At 39.0% G+C, this 23347-nt stretch overlaps 2 protein-coding genes across 3 annotated transcripts in view; one reads left to right on the top strand and one right to left on the bottom strand.

The window, feature by feature from the left end:
• Positions 1-13402, bottom strand: part of LOC139729480 (uncharacterized) — a 68681-nt gene extending 55279 nt beyond the window's left edge. For both annotated transcript variants that reach the window (XM_071640401.1, XM_071640404.1), the window contains exon 1: positions 13278-13402. The gene's annotated coding sequence lies outside the window, so the exon portion shown is untranslated. The remainder of the gene's footprint in view (positions 1-13277) is intronic.
• A 3702-nt stretch (positions 13403-17104) lies between these two features.
• LOC139729468 (large ribosomal subunit protein uL23m-like) lies at positions 17105-20341 on the top strand. The gene is made up of 4 exons (XM_071640391.1): positions 17105-17118; positions 18111-18233; positions 18705-18861; positions 19548-20341. The coding sequence occupies exons 1-4, from the start codon at positions 17105-17107 to the stop codon at positions 19698-19700; spliced, it is 447 nt and encodes a 148-aa protein (XP_071496492.1). The 3' UTR covers positions 19701-20341.
• Positions 20342-23347: the final 3006 nt, after the last annotated feature.

The following is a 23347-nucleotide window of genomic DNA, read 5'->3' as shown; positions in this document are numbered from 1 at the left end:
AGACTGTATACAGCCACTCATACAACATTATGCCAACAACTTGGTGTGTGTCCTTTCAGATCAGTAATAATGTAGGAGGGAGTTAATTGCACCAACATGATTAGGGCTACCTCTTGTCCACTATTTATTTGCACACAGCCAGCTAATGCAAATTCTGTCACACCCATTTAGAGTCAATGGGAACAGCGGTAAACCTCCTTCATAACAGTCCCTTTATGGATGTATTATTTGAAGGGATCGTATAGTTTTGGTTGAGACCTAATTTCAGGTTTCTAACATTTTTTGGTGAAATAATGAGAAACCTCTTATGAAATATGAAAGAGCTCGTAACTCTATGAGGAATTCAACGTTTATTTGATGAAAATCGGTTTTGAAATGGCTGAGATATCTAAAATAGAGCGATTCTAATAAAGTGTGGGACCCACACTTTATTACACTTTGTTTTACTTTGTTTTTGGATGTTTCAGTCATTCCAAACCCGATTTCCATCAAATAAATTTTGAATTCCTCTTAAAATGGTATGCTCTGTGCTACGTATATCATAAGTGTTTTCTTGGTATCTCGCAAAAAGTTAAAAGCCTAATTCTCATCTCCACCAATACTGTACCATCCCTTTAAAGGTAAAACATAGTTCTCAGAAGGGCTCAAAATTAATCTTCCACCATTTGGAATTTGCTTGCAATACATCATAAGAGTCTACCAAGATATTTGTATGGCTGACATGATTTGCCAGACCAATGACTTCTTTTGGAGTGTTTTGAGATTAAAAGAATAAAAAAAAAATAAATAAATTATGATATGCACTTGACTTTCATTCCTGAAGAGTCCTCCCAATACAGTGGTGGCTATCAAACATTTCACATTTTCATTGTTACCCAACTGACATTGTGTTATTACACTCTTACAGCATTATTCTTTTGTGTATGTGTGTCCATTTTTGAGCAAAAATTGACAGTTTGCAGGCATATATGGAAACTGTTTTACCTTTTAAGATAAACAAAAATACCCACAGTCAACACTGCTTCAACATCAGTGCAGACAGTTTAGTTCCTTTCAGCCTTATCACAGAGACTCCAACTCTCCCGTTTTCGACGGGAGATCTCCCGCCAAAAACCCATTTTTGCAAAATCTCCCGTTCTCCCGCTTGAGATTTACTTTCTCCCGCCCTGGCTCTGTGTCTCCCGTTGGAAAGGATTTCTTACTTATTGCTATTGTATGTTGAAAAAAAATAAGCCTTAGATAGCACCAGAGAGCATTTAGAACCCTAGGAACTTCGCGCTTCGCACATATCAACTTGGAGTCTCCCGTTTGCTAGGGGTTTCAGGCGGGAGAATCTCCCGATCAGAAGGTGCTTTGGGTTGGAGTCTCTGTTATCATATGAATTATAAACATATAAAAGAGAGGTTTTTTTTGGGGGGGGGGTGTTTCTGCTGTATCAAATGCATACTGAGAATCTCCAAAATCAAGTCAGTTGACAGTTCAAAATATGAATTGCTTTAAAAAAAAAAGAAGATGATTCTTTGTCCTACCCAGCTCAAGGATGAATCATAAGTTAACTATAAATTGATTCTGTGCATATATACGTGATAACATATAAATCACTACATACTTGGGTGCAATGCCTCCAGTGGCAGATGAGCCATCTCTTCTCTGCTTTCTGTAAATGTAAGGAAACAGGCTGAATTCAGACCCATTATGCATTAATTCTAGATTGCATTTTTCCAAGAACTGTCCCATGGATACGTCTTTGACTCACAGTCATGCTCTTTATCCACACAGCCTCCTGAAAGCACCAGAGAAAGGGGGGGGGTGGAGGTAAATGACCTACAGGAGTCGTCAGAGTCGCAGACGATGTTCTTCGTTCCATACTGGAGTCTTTTAATAATCCAATACGGCACAATCATACACCCAGGTACATCTCATACATTGCAGATAATGGAACTTGACTTCAATCAAGCTACATTAAGCTTTCGATGAGGTGACTCACAAACATCTGGAATAGCAACTTTAAAGAAAGTCTTTTTGCTTGCATCCAGTGAGACAGATGGTGTGACACACAAGAAAATATGAAAAAAACAAACAAACAAACAGAAGAATATAGGATGGGAATGATGATGGTTAAATTGTATTGTGCCAATGATTCAAATATCAGGCAGTAAATACTACTAATATATTCTCCAGCAAACACATGTAAATACAATTGAAGCTCTTGCTACATGTACAATTGTATGTCAACCTTTGAAAAGTCAATGATCAGAAGTTGATAGATTGAAAAAAACTCAGTAAATCTTAATAGAAACATGACAAGCAACAGGAAATTCCTATTCAAAAAGCCCAAATTATACATTCTCCTTCAATCATCAAGTGCTTGAACTTTGTGCAAACTCAATTCGTACAGCATCCTCATGAATAATTCCACCGGGGTTTTTTTTTTCTTCTATTTATACAGCCTCAAATTCTTGACGATGAAATTTTAATCCTCTTCTATCACACACAGTCTACTGCTCCCCAGGCGAAGAAGGTTGCTAAGTGCATTTCATATTGACTTGGCATATCATATGCGTAAACAATCTTGTAAGATTCACACTGTTTGCCTTCCACGTACAATGTACAACTACAAATGTACAGTGTATACATGTATAAATGTATCATGCAAGCCACAGTACTCATGCACCAATACTTGAATATCAAACTCTCAAATTTCCAATATCTTGCCTAATTGTGAAGAGTGAATACATACAATTTGATTGGATACTTTCAAGTATTTAAAAATGTCTAGCTCTGTGTTTTTAACAGCATTGCAACAGATTCTAAACATGCATCAACCCTGAACCCAAAGCCTTGCGACTTTTAAGAGGGTAACGGCGGAGCTCTGGGAGAAATTAACCTTGCTTTTATACGTGCCGACAGTGCTAATTTGAAGCACGATTGTAATAACACATCATTAGAATCATGTTTCAAAAAGTATTCTTGCTGTGTGAATGCAAACTGGAATTGCGGAGGGTGATTTGAAACATAATTCCAATCATGTTTCTCATGACAGTCCTGAGGCGTTTTCCGATCACGTTTTGCCAAAATTAAGCAGCGAAACGATGGACCATGTGTACGTACATCTTTGACCTCGAATCGTGTTTTCAGGATGCAGAGCTTACAGTGACCTTTCAACTACTTCTGCAGAAAGACGCGCTCCTCAAATGCTCATACCGCAGTAAAAGAACACGCTATCTACAGCTCAAGAGTTTGATGGAAACTTCAAAAGAAGCCAAACCTTCCTTCCTCGCTCTAAATTCATAACTGCAGAATCCACGAAGCCTTCCTCACATAAGTCTTATATAATTTTTGATGAAACTACTTAGATGAAAAAAAAAAATGCACGAGCACACACAACATGAAGATAACCAATTCCCCGACATAAAATGAGTTCAGGGAGCTAGAGTTGTATCATCACTGTCTTCATTTTATAACAATTACCAGAAATTGCCATATCATTACAGTAATGCAGAAATGGCTATAAACATAATGTAAATGACTACCAATAGGATGGCTGTGAGCAAAATTGCAAAATAGAAATTGTTTGTGTCATGGCTGCCAATGAACTAAATATTGCAGGGTAAAACAATTAGACAAATTTGAAAGGGTAAAACAATTAGATAATTTGAAAGTGCAATAGACCATGAACACGTGGATAAAATTGGTAGGGAACACATCATGCTCACAAGCATCCATCCCTCCTTCCCCCCCCCCCCCCTCCCCCTCCACTGCTGGCACAATAATCATGATACTCTGCCTCATGCTGTGTGTTGCCAGAAAATGGCACATAAATAATTATTATGAATGATCTTGATGTTAAATACAAGAATGCTTAAAGACTGCATCCAAATTGTGGAGATGGTGTGCCACTTGTCAACACCTCAACCTTTGATGCACCCATGAGTGTCCAGGGTTAAAGATCATGAGCAAAGTTATAAGATATTTTACCTGATCTTGGCACTCTACAGAACTATAAAAGTACAATATAGTACTTCCAAGTGTATTTCATGATGTCTTGTATTTCTACCCACAGTGTGCTCTTTGGCCCCACAGGAAAAGGTCAAACAGAAACAGCAAGAAATGTATGTCTGAATGGCAAAACACCGACATTGATCAATTTCAACTTGAGGCTTTCTGAAATATATTACAAGAGATTTGTCTCCTGATCTTGTTTTGTTTTGTTTTGTTTTGGTCTCTTTTGCTGCCTTTGATAACCAGTGAGACAGACAAATACTAGCCAATATCCCCACCAGTGCTGAAACACACCATGTATTTGAACTTCTGAACCCAGAGTGCAGCCTAGTACTGGGTAAGGGGCAGGAGACTGTATTCTATTGTTATTACTCGCACGACCATTATTATTAAGGACTCAGACGCAACTGCCCAATATGATAAAGCAGAGAATTTGGGGATATAAGTGGTGGCTCAACACCATAAGCTAGTGTCCATCCAGACAATCTAATGAAAGATGTGGAGCCTCGGAGACCATCAGCCAGGCTATGGTACTGTCCTGTCAACAATCATAATCTGTCTCTTGTCTCCGTGGTCTCTCGGGAAGCTGTGACGTGATCATATTAAACACTTCATTTTCAATAGCAGAACATACGCTTTCTAAATTCTATTCTTATCCTAACACAACAGTATTCCTCTTCAGTGGTATCGTATTCATTATCTCGTTGTGTGACTGCTTGTTTCTCCCTTTCGTAAGCAGCTACCCATCCACAAAGTTTTTAATGATTTCAGCATTGAATGGAAATGTTGAGGCTGGTCTAATACTTCCAAAGATTGTACTATTGTTGAACTTCATGATGCATTCATGTACAACCCAAGAAGTTTTCTCAGATTTTCCCTGTCAACTGGAAATTGTGTCCTACTGGCTGTCCTATCTGTGTAGCAATCACCAAAGAACTGATGCAAGCTATTTCATTAGAAAAAAAAAAGAAGAAATTACTCTAAAAGTGCAATGCATGTGTAGGAATTTAATACTACAAACATGTACTCATATCACCTGAAATATTAAATACAAATCAAACTCCATGATTAAACTGAATCTATAGATGCTTTAACTATAAAATCCATGATGCAGTCTTGGCATGCGTTCTACATAGAATATTGTATTGCATGTACATGGTACATGTTTGTGTAACAACTGAAAGTAAATGTGTGAACATAAAAGCTCTTGTGAAGAGAAACTTTTCTGCATGACTATATAGCTGGTACAAAGGCTGTCACCAGGGAATTCGTAAATAGACTGACAGCTGTATTAGTTAACAGTAGGGAGAAGACAATCACCTATCTGTAGTTTGCAAATTAACCCGTTGAGGACGGACAGATTTTGCTACAACACGCATTTCCCATAGACACCTGCCCGAGTATACTCGGGACTCGTCCTCAACGGGTTAACTCTAATTGATCAATATCTTTTCTCTAAAACCTGTAGTGTAGTTATGAGCATTTTGCTCCAGATTTACATTGCACTCAGCACATTTCAAATTGATCCATTTTGCATACTACTGTATTCATTGACATTACAACTTGTACAAAGTATGTCATGCAAGCCTCGGAAAAACTTCTGCTGTAGTTGTGGGCAAGTCCAAGATAATGCGCGCATTACATATGGGACATTCAGAGACTTTTATGACCTGAAAAATAGCGTTAATGGCCTTTGATCATATTGAACTTTATCATGGTGATTGATATCTAGGAGAAGTATAATCATGTAAAAAATGGAGAAAAATGACCTTCACAATTATATTCTAGAAGAGAAAATATGTGCCGTTACGTATGGGACCAGAAAAATTTTGTTTTTTTGAACATTTTTTTCAACCTCAAAACTCTCTGAAAGTATTTCATTCTACAACTTGTAACTCACTGTGATTAAAGTCACAACACTCAATATTATCTAGGTAAGTTTCATGTCATGAGGCAAAAAGCTGTAGTTACAGGTTCTAATTAAAGACAGACATAACGTGTTACGTATGGGACAGTTACGTATGGGACACTTTGTCCCCCATTCGTTTAGTGTGTGGAGAACAATGTTTATGGGTATTTTGCATAATTATTGAAGTAAAAGCAGTTGAAATTACTCAAATACTGATCCAGATTGTCAAGAAAACAATATTCCCCAAATATTTACCGTAATCATATTCAATCATATTTTCATATTCTTATGACCAACCTGAGCATACATGCCCTTTGTCCCCCATTCGATTAGTGTGTGGAGAACCATGTTTATGGGTATTTTGCAAAATAATTTTGCAAAATACCCATAAACAAATTTTTGCATAATCATTGAGGTACACGTAGAATCAGTTGAAATTACTCAAATACTGATCCAGATTGTCAAGGGAACAATATTCCCCAAATATTTACCATCATAATCATATTCAATCATATTCTATATTTTGATGACCAACCAGTGTACAGATGTATGCATGCCCTATACTGTATTTTTATCAGGATAGTTACTACTAAGAAATTGAATAGTTTAAAGGGTTTACTGTCATTGATGAAGGGCAGTATGCCATTCAGTTTCAATAAAAAACAACTTGACACAAGAAATATTAATTTTAACCCGTTGAGGACGAGTCCCGAGTATACTCGGGCAGGTGTCTATGGGAAATGCGTGTTGTAGCAAAATTAGTCCGTCCTCAACGTGGAACCCCAGTAATCGAGTAGATATATGATGTCTGTCTAGCAATCAGGTTATTGATTTGAGTCACATGTATACCCATGAATTTTGTCATGGCTACTACTGAAAACTGAATAAGGACAATTTGTGTATCACTTGCAATAAAAAAAAAATGATACAAAAACACTAATTTGAAGTAACATCTTCATTATCATCACATGTGTTATACAATGCAGCTACAACGTAGCTAGAGCTCTACATTGTGTGGTGAACAATACCCAATATACTAGTAGTTCAACTGCAATTTTTCAATCTGCTTGTGTATTCGGTTTCAGTACCGTTTAAATCAGAGGTCTCTACTTAAAGGGACTGTATAGTTCTGGTTCAGATGGGAATTCTGATTTCAACTTTTACAAGATAATTAGCACTTCTTTTTTAAATAGCATACAATTCTAAGAGGAATTCAAAGTTAACATGACAAAAATCCATTTTGAAATGGCTGAGATATCCAGAAATGTGGTGTCCTGATAAAAGGTGGGTCACATTTTTTTATTAGGACCACTTCATCTTATTTTGTATGTAGTTTTTTTGTTTTTGTTTTTTTTATATCACAGCCATTTCAAATTGGATTTCCATCAAATAAACTTTGAATTCCTCTTGTCTTAGAATTGTATGCTCCTTAGTAATTCATATAATTGGTTTCCAATCATCTCATAAAATGTTGAAAACTGAATCCCCATTTCTACAAAAACTATACCATCCCTTTAATGCTGATTTTCATTGTGTACTTTGCCATCTTACCCTCCCCCTTTCTGAAAATTGTTCAGTCAAGTACATGTATTGTTTCAAGTGTCTATAACTCAAAAGTAGCTACACAGTTGGGATGCTTCCTTCAGGATGATTGACCATTTGTGTACTGAGAGACCTTCCCAGCTAGCTACATGCATTCACATGCAATATGTATGAGGATGTCCCGTACATGTAACGCATTTGTCCCATACGTAACATTATTTCATTGCCTAACAAAAAATATTTCTTTTGCTATTTTTTCTTTTTTCTATGGTACTTGTATTTAATTTTTTTAAACAATAAATTAGAACTTTCCAAAAGGGCATTCAAATAACCTTAGCAATTTCAGAAAAAAACCTTAAAAAATGACCTCAATTTGTTATGTATGGGACATCTCATGATAGGACACGAGCTGATTTGTATAATCATTTGCATAATCCCTAAATTTTCATACCAAGTTAAACCATTTGATGAACTTCTTATGTCCATATATTAATCAAATATCATTGGCTTTCCTTTGAATAAATATGAATTTTTATAAATGTCCCATACATAACGCTGTGTTTCACATTTATGCAAATGAAGCCCTTGAAATTTGCACAAATTTACATAATATAATTTTCCTCCATGGAAATCAAAACTTCAACTCATAAGCTTCAAAATGATACCAAACATGTCAATATTGAGCAAAGATGACATTTTGCCTTCTGAGGGGACCTTATCTTGGACTTGCCCTTGTCCAGAACAAACTTTGTTTTTTCCCATGGATTAACTTTGAATAGTAAATTATAGCAAGTGTAGTATACAGCAAAATATTTAAGACCAGCAAAGACGTCCCACAGATCATCATGAGTTTTGACGAAACTTTAGATAGTGTGTTGTACATTCTATTAACAAGAGAACAAGTCAAATTTTCATTATATCTGGATGTTTGTACAGTCTGAAATATCAAAGATGAAAGATGGAGAAGTTTAGGTCCAGTTTCTTACTTACTGTGACATGTCATTTGATACAAGTTCACTTTACTCAGCATAATCATACCTCACCAGTTTTGTCATCTTAAGACTCTGTGAAACTGAATCAATTTTTGTCCAGTCTTGGAAAACAAAGCTACATGTACCTACTATAGATACCGTGCAACAAAATACAAGATTTTGTCATGGAAGTACAGGAAGTCAATGTACATGTGTGGTCTACATCTTCTTTTACGGATTCCAGGTGTTGGCAGATCAATGGCAAAACCAATTAAACCATTAGGATGTTCACAATAAATTTGACATTAAAAGAAAAGCCCCAGTCAAATACAGTGTAGAAGCAAGTTCATTTCATTACCTGCCATTTGAGAATCTGTGTGTGACAGAGTACTTGGCTGCATGTACTGCATGCTGTGCTGCACTGTATGACGGGGATGTTGTGCATGTTTCTTCATTGACAAATGACTGATCAATGTTCCATTCTCCAAATCTCCTCAAAACCACCAGCCAGTACCAGTGTGTATGTGTGTGTACGTGTGTGCGTGTGTGTGTGTGTGTGTGTGTGTGTTGGGGGGGGGGGGAAGGGGGGTGTCATCATGTTTTATGACAGGGCTAACCTTAACTTTTTCTGAGATGGTCCATTAGGACCAATGAAATCTTTAGATCTGAAATTTTGGTAGCCTGAAAAAAGTTGTTGCCTATAATAAATGGAACCATTTCTCATAATCCATTTTGAAATGCCCAAAAAGGGGCCACCAAAGTTAGGCTTTTTGGAAATTTGGTGGCCTGACATCAATTTTTAGTAGCTTTAGTGGCCCCAGGGCACTGCTAATGTCGAGCCCTGGTGTATGGGTTCGTAAAGCAACAGTCTGCATTCATCAATTTTGAGGGAATGAGATTCTGCTAAGTTAGCTCAGAAGGGCAATACCTTGTTACATCCCTTCCCCATTGTACAAGTGATTAATAACGCAGTCGTACTACCAAGGAGATGTCCCCCTTTGTACCTCCTTGAGTCTCTTGGAGAAAATTTGAGACCACAGCAACAGCCTATATGCATGCATTTTGTAGCAACATGTTGCATTTTGTCAGGTATAGGTGTACGAGAACACAGCTACAGCCGAGTTGCAAAAGAAAGAAAGAGAAATATACTGGCATTTCAGTATGATCAATCCTTCTTCATGACTCATGGAAGGCCAATCAGACTAGACTACCTGCACAAATGCACAATTACCGCGGGGTATTTCGCAAGCCCATACCGCTACCAAAGCACGGCTCTACTAGATGACAGTTGGGCATTAATGAACAGCCCTGTACTTTATATCCAATCCATGTACACATGTACACTGTATATGCAGTGTATCTCATATTCTACTGTCGTTAACTGTAAAGTGCATCAAAATCACAGTAAAGATTGTTTATTTCCACTCACTCAAGAAACTTTGAACCAAAGTGGACACAAATCGTGAATTGATCATATTTACTTTGACTTTCACGTCATTGCTCAAACGGTTATTTATCCACTCTTTGTGGCATAATGCTGCCCTGCCTATGCTGTACACAATCTGAAAATGAAGTTATTTTGTTAAAATGCAAATTGAGGGTATGTGATGTCTAACCAGTATTCCCAGGAGCTAAAAGCATAAATGATAAAATGATAAGTTAAAAGAAGACGGTTGAGAATTTATGCTGTTCCTAGTGCACACATAAGCTCATTGTCATACATTGCACACATGTATGTATCTGTTCGGTGTGCTTTAAGTACATACCCGTATTTAGAATATGTGTAGACTTTATACTTGATTGTGTGCACTCTAGTAAATTTCTCAACCGAATTTTTTTCACCTTGCCATGGACCTACCTGTACTCATTCATACATCAATACAGAATTCTGAAATCCCCATAGACTTAGCATACAGGCCACCAGGTTCCCATACGGAACGGGCTGTAACTCTTTGTTACTTAGAGGACGTACAAGACCATCATATCCTTTTTATTGGCATAATTAAGTACCGGTAGATAGCCAACTTCAATCTAAATTTGTATAGGCAGTGTACATATGCCACAACGGTCGCAAAGAGTGAGTTGTTTGGAGTGACAACATGATTTATAAAAGTTGACAGTGCAGTGATATCAATGTATCCCAATAGCTGATTTGGTTGGTTCATGCACATGCGATATGCATGAAGAGTGATTGGAAATATCTAAAGCTAATTATGAAATGTTCGCCATGATTTCGGTGCAATGATGGTTCAGTGGATGTAAACTATGTTCATGGATACAAAAGTGTTCATTAGTGCCTGGAAGCTCTTCTTTGCACCCACCTCCCTGTCCACGTAAAACATATATAGACTTCTGGGCTCTGGAAAAAAAAAAGTGACATTTTGCATACAATGTATAGGAGAGCCTGTTAATTAACTCGGCATAGTATGGTGGTTGGGTAATTCCTACCATTTGTAAGTCGGTCTCTCCCATGAAAACAAAAATTAGGATCTACCACAGACTATATACAGGACTAATTCAATTAAGAACCAGGCAGAGAGCGGCTGAGGGTGTGGTATGAGTGTGCCTTTATCAACTCAAATCTGGCACAGAGTGAAGGTTTCCAAATAACTTTCAGGGAGTTTTGGGCAGTTGATAATGCAAAGCTGTTTTGATTATGGGGCTAGAAATGCGAAACGGTTCTGAAATGCGTAACGGTTCTGAAATGCTGTAAAAAATGTGATCGCAAATGCATTTGAGCCAGAAACCCAATTCTGCAGAAATAATTAATAAATGCAAAGACGTTTTGAAACACTTCTTCTTCTTCTTCTTCTTCTTCCAGGTGAAGTACTGACCTCTGGGAAGAGTATTTTCGTACTTTTTGCAGTGATGAAACTACTGTGCCATGCTGCATTGTTTGATGCTGTTTTGTTGCAATTAATGTATATACACTATAAAAAGTAAAAAGTGCTCTTTGTGCAAGTAAAATTAGCTCCTCTTCCAACTAGATTTGACGCAGTGTCACCCCAACCAGCTGCCTCCTAAACTGTTCGAGGGAAGAAGCAGCTGTCACACTGATGGGGAGCTGATTCCAGAAGCATATGACACTTGGGAAGATCGAGAAGGAGTTTTGAAAGCCAGAGGTCCTGCAGAATTGCTGTCGATATTGAGTAGGTCTCCGTCCAGATGATCGTGTTACCGGTAAATGTAAGGTGGTTCAAGTGGAAAAGCAATCAGTTGATGCAAGATGCGGTACAGCATGATGACTTTCAGCTGGGCCCTTCTTTCTGCAAGAGATTGCCATTTTAAGGAGAGAAGCATTTCACTGACACTGTGTCGAAGGTGAAAATCTCCCAGAGTGAACCGAGCGGCATGCCTTTGAACCATTTCAAACTTCCAGATTTGGTCTTGGCAGTGAGGATCCCAGGCTGTTGAGGCATATTCAAGGATCGGGCGGACGTATGTCACATAGGCTTGTTCTTTGATTTTCTTGGGGCAGCCATGCAGGTTTCTCTGGAGGAATCCCTGTGTGCTGTTGGCCTTTCTACTCGTTTACAGCTAGGACCTGCACCCATGCCAACCACACATCTTCACTCCTTGGTCAAACTGCGCAATGGAGCTGCGCAGTGACAAGGCCTCCCAGCCCAGTCGACTCACAGCAATGTTGATAAGTTATGCAACAACTCAAGAAACACGATCTGGTTTGATTAGGTATTGAAACGCATTTTTAAAAATGGGAAAGTTGATAAACAAAGCCAAAGTCAATCATGATTTTTACAGTACGAGCCGTTACTTTTGCGTACAGATATTTTCGCAAGTGATGAGGTAACGAGCATTTTTGCGAGTCCTGATGATCTACAGTCTGGTATAGGGCAGGGCAAACCACTTTCACTCACTCACAATCTATACCTGTGGTATATGGCCCAACATCAGTTAGGTCATTGAGGTCTATGGTAAAGCGTTTGCACACTATCTATAACTGTGTGAAGGAGCGCCCTGGGGTTATGATTGCCGGTGCGGTAAAATATGTGAGCATAGACTATGCTCACATATTTTACGGCACCGGCAACCCTGTCTATGCTCACATATTTTACCGCACTGGCAACCATAAGTTACCCCAGGGCGCTCCTTCACACAGTTATAGATAGTGTGCGAACGCTTTGCGTTCGGGCTGGTCGCAGTTACACTTACAGCAACCCCAACACATCATGACATTCATGTCAGTTTCATTTTTTTAGCCTGCTGATTACAGCACCTCCGCCCAGGGGGTTAAATCGCAGAGTACAATGTACAGTTACAGAGACTCCAACCCCAAGCACCTTCTGATCGGGAGATTCTCCCGCCCGAAACCCCTGGCAAACGGGAGACTCCAACTTGATGTGTGCGAAGCGCGAAGTTCCTAGGGTTCTAGATGTTCTCTGGTGCTATCTAAGGCTTATTTTTTCAACATACGATAGCAATAAGTAAGAAATCCTTTCCACCGGGAGACACAGAGCCAGGGCGGGAGAAATCAAATCTCAAACGGGAGAACGGGAGATTTTGCAAAATTGGGCTTTCGGCGGGAGATCTCCCGTCGAAAACGGGAGAGTTGGAGTCTCTGCAGTTACCATGGTTACTGTTCTCTACTTGGGACAGTCCTCCTACAACTTTCTTAAAATTGAAAAGAGTCTATTCTGTTTGACATGTGACAATGTAACTTATAATTATTATAAAAATAATTAGTGGATAAATTAGATTCTACTACTATGCCAGACTCCAAGTCTGAGTCTAAAATTTACTCCTCTTTTTATACTGGAAATTTGCTCAAAAAGCTTGGTTTACTATTTTAATTAGATCTAGGTCTAAGTGGTCTATGAACAAACTAGTATACTTACCACAGTCCAACCGTCTGCAATCAGCACTGAGTAGTGAAGTTTGTTTCCTTGCCGTATCCACTACAGAGTTCTAGCGTTAGATGTCTAGAGTAGAAATATAGAAAGGTTCAAGCAGCTAGCAGGCGCCTTTCTTTACTGACGCCGTAAGTGACGGCTACTACGCAACGCAGATCTGCTCTGTCACTGATTTCTAATTCTATGCATAAACTTGAGTTGAAGTTTTTGTAGATTTGCTTGCTTTTGTTGTTGTTTTTTCTGATGCCCAGACCGCTGGAGTCAATGTTATTGGTACAGAAGAAACTGGCTCAGAATCAGTCAGATGTTGAGCTTTGAGCTTTCAGGAGGGAGGGATGATTGAGCTGACACGAAGGCTAGGTAGCTAGCGAAGAGGTTGAAGGCGTGCCCCGCGGGGGTTTGGGGTGAAGTTGGGGCTCCACTTTCGGGTAACTTCTCGGGTACGTGCGTGCACTACTTACGTGGTATCGAGTATGGGAGCTTCTACGCGTCGTCGGAACTGTTGTGTGTGTTGTGCATGTCGCCGATGTCGAATTCGTGAATAAAAGATTCTGCATAGGATGAACACTGCCCTCTAACAGCCGTATCAATACAGTGCATTACGCGCATGCTGGCTTTACGCCGTGCACGATTTACCGACCAAGCTGCTGTCTTTTCCAACAACTTTACACACTTTCAAGGCAAGGAAAGCACGTCAGTTTGTGATATACCGGCAAGTTTTAGCAATCTCTTGGGACTGCGAAGGAGCCAAGAGGCGGATGGTAGCGCTTGTCTGTCGCCGGTACTGGTACCTAACATATTATCAGACCTCGTCGACCGGTAGCGAGCGAGGTAAGTTTTATGCCATAGTATTTTGCGTAATCCCATGTGCTTGATTTCCCGTTTGTGGAGTTCGAACAGGGAGCTGTAACTTGCGACACATCCTCCCTCCTCCAGTACCAGGCCAGCTCATGAGCGAGCTCCTCCTCGTCATCATCATCGTCATCTGTACGGGAGTGTAGGTAGGTCCTGTCAAGTCTCCCGGTCGTCAGCGCTTGGTGGCATGAGTAACAGTCAAGCGTGGCGTGGGCGTGTAACGTTAAACGGTGTTTGAAAGAATCTGTACAGACTACAGTGTCACTGTCAGTGTAGAGATACTTTTACTATAACTGCGACCAGCCCCAACACGCAGTGTTGGGGCTGCGCATTGTAGCAGACATGATCATGACAGGCGAAGTATAGCGCCTAAAAATCAATATGAAATCGCAAAAATTCTGCAATATGAAGACTTACAGGTGAAGATGTAATGTTGAAGACTGACTGCGTTCAACTTTTGGTTCTGGCAATAGTCCCTTTCTGCTCGGTTTGATGAGTTAAATGCGACTCGGTCGAGAAGAACTCGGGAGAACTACATCTTATACAGTCAATGGATTTGAGATTTGTGCGCATGCGCTGGCCGTCAAGTCGTGTAGCTTTGTGGCAAGGCCTTATCATACTGTTGGCAAACCCTCTCGCTGTATATTGCGTTGCTTTCTGGGTGGGTGCGCGCGCGCAGGCCTTGTCAGAAGGCTAAACGCATTGCGACTCCGCCAGCACATGAATATTTACGTGCGCAGTGTACTGCATACAGATTTCGAAAATGGTGAATGGGATGGGGAGCTAGGACTACGGACCCGTATATGGCCGTGAAAAAAACGTTTTTTCAAGATCATTGGACCAGTGTGAACAAGAACAAGGTGAACGAAGGGTATTAATTAGATAAGAATCTTATGTATACTATAAAAGTACGTTTTTTCCTCATGATATTCGAAACTTACGGAGGTGCGAAAATCTGTGACAGACTGTGTATGTTTTTCAAGCTTACCGATATAGCACTCTATTGACTCAGGACGCTCCCACAGTTTGTAACTGTATACGGAGCGTCCCGGGGTTACTTTTACTACTACTCGCCTTCTAACGCTTATAGACATAGACTCTAGTGGATGTCACAAGTGATGCACTTTATGTAGGCAAATTGCTGTTCCATGTCTGGATGACTCTTTTGCTAAAACAGTTGCTGCGGATTTTCAAACGACAATGGGTGGCAAATTATTTGAAGGGATAGCCTCTTCTCTTGTTCCCCGATGCTGTGATTGTAGTTGTACAAAGAAAGACTGTGTGGGTTGATTCCGTCTAGGTCTAGCCATGTAATTTACAGATAGTATTTTGAAGACCTCTGGATCATGTTCCCTCTTTCCCTCCGGTAATGCAAAGAATGAAGATTAAGCTTCACAAGTCTCTCACTGTAAGAAAGGGTGCTGAGTCCAGCTTCGATCCTTCTGTCATCCGTCATAAACCTGGATTTCCATATAGAACCCCTAACACTGCAATATTCCAAATGCGGTCGAACCAAAGCCTTGTAAGTTGTACAGTGGCAGGAAAATACCTGGTTTGACATTTATGAAAGATGTTTAATAAGGCCTAGCATTTGGTTAGCCTTCTGGATAGATGAGGAGATGTGTTGGCGAAAGTTGAGCTCACTATCAACATTATCAATCAAAACACCCAGGTCCTTTTCACAGTTGACATCATCAAATGTAACATTCTCAATTGAGTAGGAACAGTGTATGTTGTTATGCCCAGTGTGAAGGGTTTCACATTTCTGAGAGTTAAGAGGGAGTTGCCAGGTTAGTGACCTCCTCCTTCTTCTACTATGTTATACATGTACTGTGTAACACCCCTAAGTAAGGCTAAGGGGCCAACCGGACAGGGGGTGCGCTGATGTTGATAGTGCGGAGAGAGAAGCTTAGAAACCAACGTTAGATCTAAAAGTTGCTTTGGTCTTGGATGTACTAGTCATTGGTAGTGGAGGGTTGCTGTTTTGAAGGAGTCCTTGTTTGTGCTGCCAGTGACTAACACCATGGTACTGTTGGTAGTTGTCATGACCGGCGGAACCAGGGTTGTGCACCATACAGAGGAATACATAAGATGTTATCACTTTGGGCCCCCCCCCCCACCACTTTTTTTAACCTGGAAGTACATTCGTGGCACTAAAAAGAAATAGAGACCTTGAAATGTGAGCGCGGTAATGTTATGTTTTTCCAGTGAAGACCCTTTTTTTATGTTTTTTTTTTTTGCTTGTCAGCTGAAGAAACCCGGAAATGGAAGGGGAGAGATGAGCTGAGGACCTTTTTTTTTTTGCTTGTTTGCTCATGAAACCCGGAAGTGGGCCCCCACACTTTTAAAATCGCTCCGCCGGCCCTGGTCGTGGTAGTGCATTCCAATCTGTGTTGTGAGTGTCATAGTTCGTGGAATAAATGAGTACTTAAATTAGCAGTTTTTGTTTGTGTGTACACGAAACAGTCATCACTGGGCTCACCATAACCCTGGGGCGCTCCTTGCACACAGTTATACTGTGGGAGCACTTTGCCTTTGGCGTTCGGGCTGTGTTTTGCAGTTAAGTAGGCTCACCACTGCTGTTGGTTGAAGTTTGCCAAAAAGTTTACCTGCTTAGAGAGAGTGTGGGCCCCTTGCCATGTTTAACATTCAGGTTAATGGGAGACATACTGTATTTGTTGTAATACTCTGATGTCATATGGCTTTTACTTTTGGAGCAGTTGATCTCCTCACAGAACAACAAAAAGTGAATTGTTTTAATAACTTTCTCATTGCATTATGCCCCTTCCCTCCCCTCCCCCCCCTTTTTTTTTGCAGGCTCTGAACATCAGAAGATTCCTCCATGTGTGACTGAACTTATATCCACTCACAAACCAATCAGGAACATTGGAAGTTACAGATCGCTCCAGGACAGCATTTATCAATTTCATTATTACCACATTCTGTGAATTGTCAAGATGTCCAAATCAAGGTATGATGTTCAATCTTTTTCTCTCTTTACTACCCCTATTCATTTCAAGTGAAAGAGATTAAATGCTTACTTGGATAACAGTTGTGTTATGTAACAAGAAAGGAATACCAATTGTAATCATTGCCTGCCTTCCAGACGTATTGGTGACTTCATGAAGTAAGGAAGAATTCACACTGCAGGCAGAATATGAATGAAGAGATAAACTGTCACCTGATTTGAAATGATGATAGTGATTCTTTAAAGTAAAAGCAGTGAAACATATTGTCCAGATTATTCAAAATTAAAAGCAGAGAAGCTTTGAGTAAGGTGGGAGAACTGCCATGGAGTATTGTTATAGAGTTACTTTTGGAAGTGCTAACACCACTGCAGATAATTTTATCAATTTGTACCTGGCAAGTAAAATACTCTCGTTATCATTTCAGGGGTGTACTGTTAACTGAAAGAGATAGAGAAAAGGAGAAAAAAGGAAGAGATACAATATTGGGTAGTGTCACTCATCATGTTACTGGTCACATGCAAATTGCCTTTAGAAGTGCTTAAAGTTATGAGAATTTGTTCAATATTTTTATTGTTTCAAGCAAGCATTGTTATTCACAAAATTCAAAAGAATGTGAAATCTTGTGCTTGCTTGTACAGCCCTGAGAGAATTTTTAAAGAATGTTATCATGCATTGTGCCTAGTAAGTATGAAAATATGTTGATATCTTAAAGCAGTGTCATTTAGCTGATTTTTTTTGTTGTTGATCATATGAAAGTCTTCCACTTTTGTGTACTTACAGATAGGGATTCAGATTATGTTTTTTGTCCCCCCCCCCCCCAAAAAAAAAAAACAATTATTATTTTTTTTTTTTTTTAAGGAGAAGGGGTCACTTAATATGAAGTCAATCTTAGTTTTCATATTTGTATGGTTTAAGCAGAAGTAATTTGTTTATTTTCTGATAAATGTGATAAACTCTACTTGTTTTTCTTTACTTTTCCTTAATTCTAAAACAGATACCCATTGTACTTCTTTGGAAATCCACAGCGAAGAGTGTTCTTCACAGATTTCTGCATGAAGCTGATAAAGAACAAAAAACCAATGCCACCGAATATGGTCACATTTGAGTGTGATTTACAGTAAGTCCACATTGTAAATTTGATTGCGACCTGCTGTTACGAACTGTCTTAGGTTACATCCCACATTAAGATTAGAATAGTGCCAAACACCGTCAGTATTTGTTACATAATTAGGAAGTGTAAAAACTTGTTCTGATATTAAGTACCTTCTAATGTTTGTTAACTACCATTTTGTTTTCTGTCATTTCCTGCAACAAAAGGTGTTTGTTTTAATTGGCCAATCATGTGGTTTCTCTGAGTAAAATAAGAAAGCAAACAAAATAAGGTTATGAAGACTAGTCCCCCTCTGTAATATTTACTTTATATGCATTGTACATATTTTCATTGTGATGGCGTTATTCATGATATATTTGATGAAGACTTTGTCTCTTATTTCTAAACCCCACATTCCACTTTGTCTGTATGGAGTGACATTTAGCCATAATAAACCATCGATGTGTTTTGTGTTGTTTTGTTCCCATGCTCCTACAGGATGACAAAGTTTGACATCAAGAACTACCTTCAAAACATCTACAAAGTTCCTGTGGCCAGAGTTAATACCAGAATAGTTTATGTGCCCTTCGACCGGAACCACAAGAACCAGAGGGTCAAGCTGCGGGAAGATTACAAGCTGGCTTATGTCACTCTGGTAAAGTACATTTTGTTTCGTCTTGGTCTTTTCAAAGATGAATATTATGGCAGGCATACATGGTACATATACATCATATTACTGAATTATAACTTGAATAATTGGCATAAAACATTTGCACAGTATCACTTCAAATAATTTCCCCGACTTATCTATTAAAACACGAAGCATACACATGTTTGTTCTACAGACAATTTTTTTAAACTGTTGGAAGCCTTGGAATATTGGGTATAAGCAAATGAAAGCATAGTTTTATCATCTATCAAATCATCACACCTGTTTGTTTGTTTGATTGTTTTTTCAGAAGCTTGTTTTGACAAGTTGTTGGAAGATAAACTAATACAAATTGTGCAAAGCATTTTGTGTAAGCCCCAGCTAAAGAATATAGAGTGTGAAATAAATCATGTATCATTCGTTATTACTGTGTAGTTGTATAAAAGTGACACATTATGTAAGAGTGCTCTGCTGCTCAGACACATTCCTTGTATAAGATATGATTGTTGATGTTAGTTTCAGACACTTTAAAAAGTTATGCAATCATATACAAGTATTGTCAAGTGTAGGCACAGATAAAGTAGATATGTTTTTAACTTGATAAGGTGATTACATGTGCCTTTGGCAGAAATTTGAAATTCCAAACTTGCAGTGTATCATTTGTGTACACTTTTTATGTTTTGGTCACGTAGGCTGAAGGACAGACATTTGAATTCCCAGAGTTGTTCCCTGACACGGAGGAGAAGAAGAACGAAGAAATGGCAGAGGAGCTAAAGGATAAGGAGAAGAAAGCCGCCAAGTTATTATCACGGAGAGGTGGTGTTCCTAACTGGTTTAGCATTTGACATCATACACTGACATGTGCTGAGGGCATGAAACAATCTGTTGGATCTCCTGCTGCAAAATTTGCGACCTTGTTGACGTTTCATGCATGGAACACTTGACGAGGAAGACTTATCACCAGAAGTATTATGAAAGTGATAAGAAAAGGTGACATGCCGATAGTGCGGATATGCTGGAAAAGGTCACTGGTCATAGATGGCAGAGGATTTTAGATGACCTGTCTGCTTGCGACTTCAAGCCTGTGATGCAATATGTGCAATGTAAAAGTGTGCATGGTTTGAACATGATTATCTGCTGATATCAGTCTGCAAGTCAATAGTACAGAAGCATTTGCCACACATATATTCATATCAAAGAAATATACCTCTTAAAGTACGATATTCTGCATTAGAGAAGTGAGTATTACCCGGTAAGCAACGATTCTTTGAATGTTGAGGTCAAAATGAAGTCATTGTGTCATTTTCAATATGCTTTTGAAAAGTCACGATACTGCTTGCTTAGACTGGGCTCTTGGGGATGACAACTTAGGGCTCCAGCTGTGAAGAATAGACCATGAATAGTGCATACTTATGGTCAGATGGGGCAAGAGATGAAGCAGTTTTTTTTACAGCTGTAAAGTCCAATGCTGCAGCAGGGACCGACACTTTCACAGTGGGAATAGTTTATCAAATAGCTAACGGCAAATTGATTTTATGATTTTCATACTCTATGCATAGTCATACAAAATCCTTTCCAGAAATAGACAAAAGTGTATACATGTATTGTTGATGCAAAAGCTGTAGTTGGAAGATACTATTTCCAGATGGTATTTGCACCTCTTCAATGCTGTGTTTACTACATTTGATGTGTAATTTCTGCTTGAAGCAGCACAAAATGGCCATACAAGAAGGCACACTGCACCAAAGTGGAGTTCGAGTTGGAACGAATGAGGTATATTGAGTGCATGAGTAGCCAGTTATGAGTCTCAAAAGTGTATGACCATTTACTGATAACTATTATTGCTATAATGATTGAAAATTCAGAATCACTTCATATTGCACCAACATTTGTAAGTATAGATTCTGCAGGCAGGAAACCTCCTCACAGTACATGTACAACATTCAACAGAAAATTTGTAAAAAAATGGTGTCTGGAAGTCGGAAAGAATTCCTCTCCCATCTTTTTGTGTGAGCACACCTAGAAATCGGTTCTATTGCATTACTGCTCCAATCTTAGAAATGCGTTCTTATTATGTATGTTTGATTTCTATTTCACTTATTAATTGGTGTCTGAGGGGTCAGACATGACAGTATGATTACCATATTCATACGAGTTGCAAATGGCAGTGGCATATGTAATGAAATACATTCACGACATGCCTGTCAAGGTATGACTCTACGTGTAGTTACTTGTGTGCCAATGTGATTGTGTGTTTGTCATTATTATTATTAGTAAAATCTGGTTGAGAATCAGTACTGTGTGATATCACTAGATCCTGGGAAGTCAGAGCCATCTTACATTGATCAAACAATGCACCACTAAATGGAGGAAAAACACCGACATATCCATTTGGACACATCTTTGTGAAGCTTTTTCAAAGCCATGTCTATTTGTAGGCTAAATAGAAAACATTAAATCACTTTTTTTTTTTCATGTAAAAATTTCCAGTGGTGATGAGGCAAGAGCACTGCAGTTTACCTAGTAAAAGTACATTTAGTATGTGAATGCGTGTGTGTGTGTGTGTGTGTGTTCACCCAGAGTATGTTATGTAGGCATTGGATAGTCACTTTCACATGACCCCATTAGCCTACTTTGGACTTGTACAATGCTTACTGTTTCAGTTATCTTTTCTCCTATACTACTTGTATGCACACACACTCATAAATACACAGGCACACCCTTCCAGTCATATACTGGCTGTTCCTAAGTCCTCTCTCTCTCAATTACATACAGTACCATGCACTTTCAATTTCTGTAAATTCACTAAAATCATACAGGAATGAAGACTGACATCAAGTATCTGTAGAATATTTATAAACCATTTACTGTTGGTTTTGATTTTATTTTGGTGTTTTACAGTACATTTTCACATGTAATGAAACGTTCTAAATATTTACACATTGGCAGAAAGGAGATTGATAACACAGAATGCAAAATACTGTAGCTCTGTCAAAATGCATGCAATGTTCCCTTTCAGGTCTAATACAAATTGTATTTGGTCTCTGAGGTTAATTGCTATGTCTTTGCTATTTTTTCCAGGCACACATTTCCTACGTCTGAAAAACGAATTAAAGTGCCTTCTGCATTTCTCTTTGTCATTGTACAAGAAAGACCTTGTTGGCAGATATGTCTTACTAGTAGAACTACAGTCCACAGCATTAAGTAGGTTTCATGCATCTACAGTGGTGTGCACACCACTAAATGCCCTGAAAATATTTGAGTAATTTTACTGAGAAACCTTTTCTATTATCACAGCAAACAGGGGAAGCAGAGTCACCTTGCATAGTACAAACAAGTTGTGCACAAGTGTGAGCTATTGGACAGATGCAGTGCAAGTACACGTACATATATAATGGTACAGTGTGTATCTTTCATTGATGCAAAATGCACAGGTTGAACTCCGCTGCATGCATATTGTACAGTGGAACCATGTGATTAAGAGTGGATCAAAAGAACCCTCTGATAAGTCGGGGATTCTGCCAGTCCAAGCTCTTTCTATTTCTTGTTTTTGCATCCTGACCTATTGAGAAACCTGCTATGGTAAGTGTCATGGTTTTCAGGTCCTTTTTATCATGAGGTTCTTCATTCAGACACTGCATGACCTTGTCCTCATGATTTGAATTACGAAAGGCAAGTCTATCATGTCAAGAGCCTCAATACAGCATGACAACTTCATCTGCATTGGTTAGCAGAGTTAGTCAGATTTCATCCCACACACCATGTCTTGTTTCAACTGAGATCCACCAGTAATCTGAACAAGTACTGTATACGCCATATATTTAGCGAGTCTACATTTTCGCGAATCAGGACTTCCCGACAGTTTCGCGAGTGGTTAAATTCGCGATCATGGAGTACTGAACTGAATGGAGAAATGTATACGTGTACGTCACATTCATATCGGGATCAGAGTCAATATTTTCGCGTCTTTAATTTTGCAAATAGCAACTGACTCTCAAAATTTGCAAAAATACAAACCTCGCGAAATATTCGGCGTATACAGTATTTCATCTTCAGGAAAGTTGGAGCTTTACACAAATCACTGCATCTCCTTTGGTCCAACAGCTGCTTGTCTACTCTACATTTAACAGAGTTGTACATGTACAAGACAACAACATTTGTGTGTGTAGAGGCATAGAATACCTACCGTGGTACTTGCCATTTTGAACTGCACTGCATATGTATGATTATCAGCACAGAGAACATGCTGGCCAATCACACATTTCTGCAGAGATTCAGTACATTTTACATTGTGAGATTTAATCCACTTTTACTAACTACCAACTATTATTGAAGCTTTACAGTGATTTAGTCATTTTCCAATCGAAATTGAATGTCAAAATGTCTCATGAATTAAATGTCACATCAGAAGAGAGGATCTTATTCTCCAGACCTTCAATGGCAGTAATGCCTTTCTAGTTTTTTAGCAGGCAATTCATGAGACTAGCAATGC

This window comes from Diadema antillarum, unplaced genomic scaffold (genome assembly GCF_040938485.1).
Source record: "Diadema antillarum isolate AM-2024a unplaced genomic scaffold, OU_Dant_1.0 seq00000243_RagTag, whole genome shotgun sequence".
NCBI classification, from domain to species: domain Eukaryota; kingdom Metazoa; phylum Echinodermata; class Echinoidea; order Diadematoida; family Diadematidae; genus Diadema; species Diadema antillarum.
Note: the sequence above shows the minus strand (reverse complement) of the source record. Positions and strands in the feature narration are given on the sequence as shown.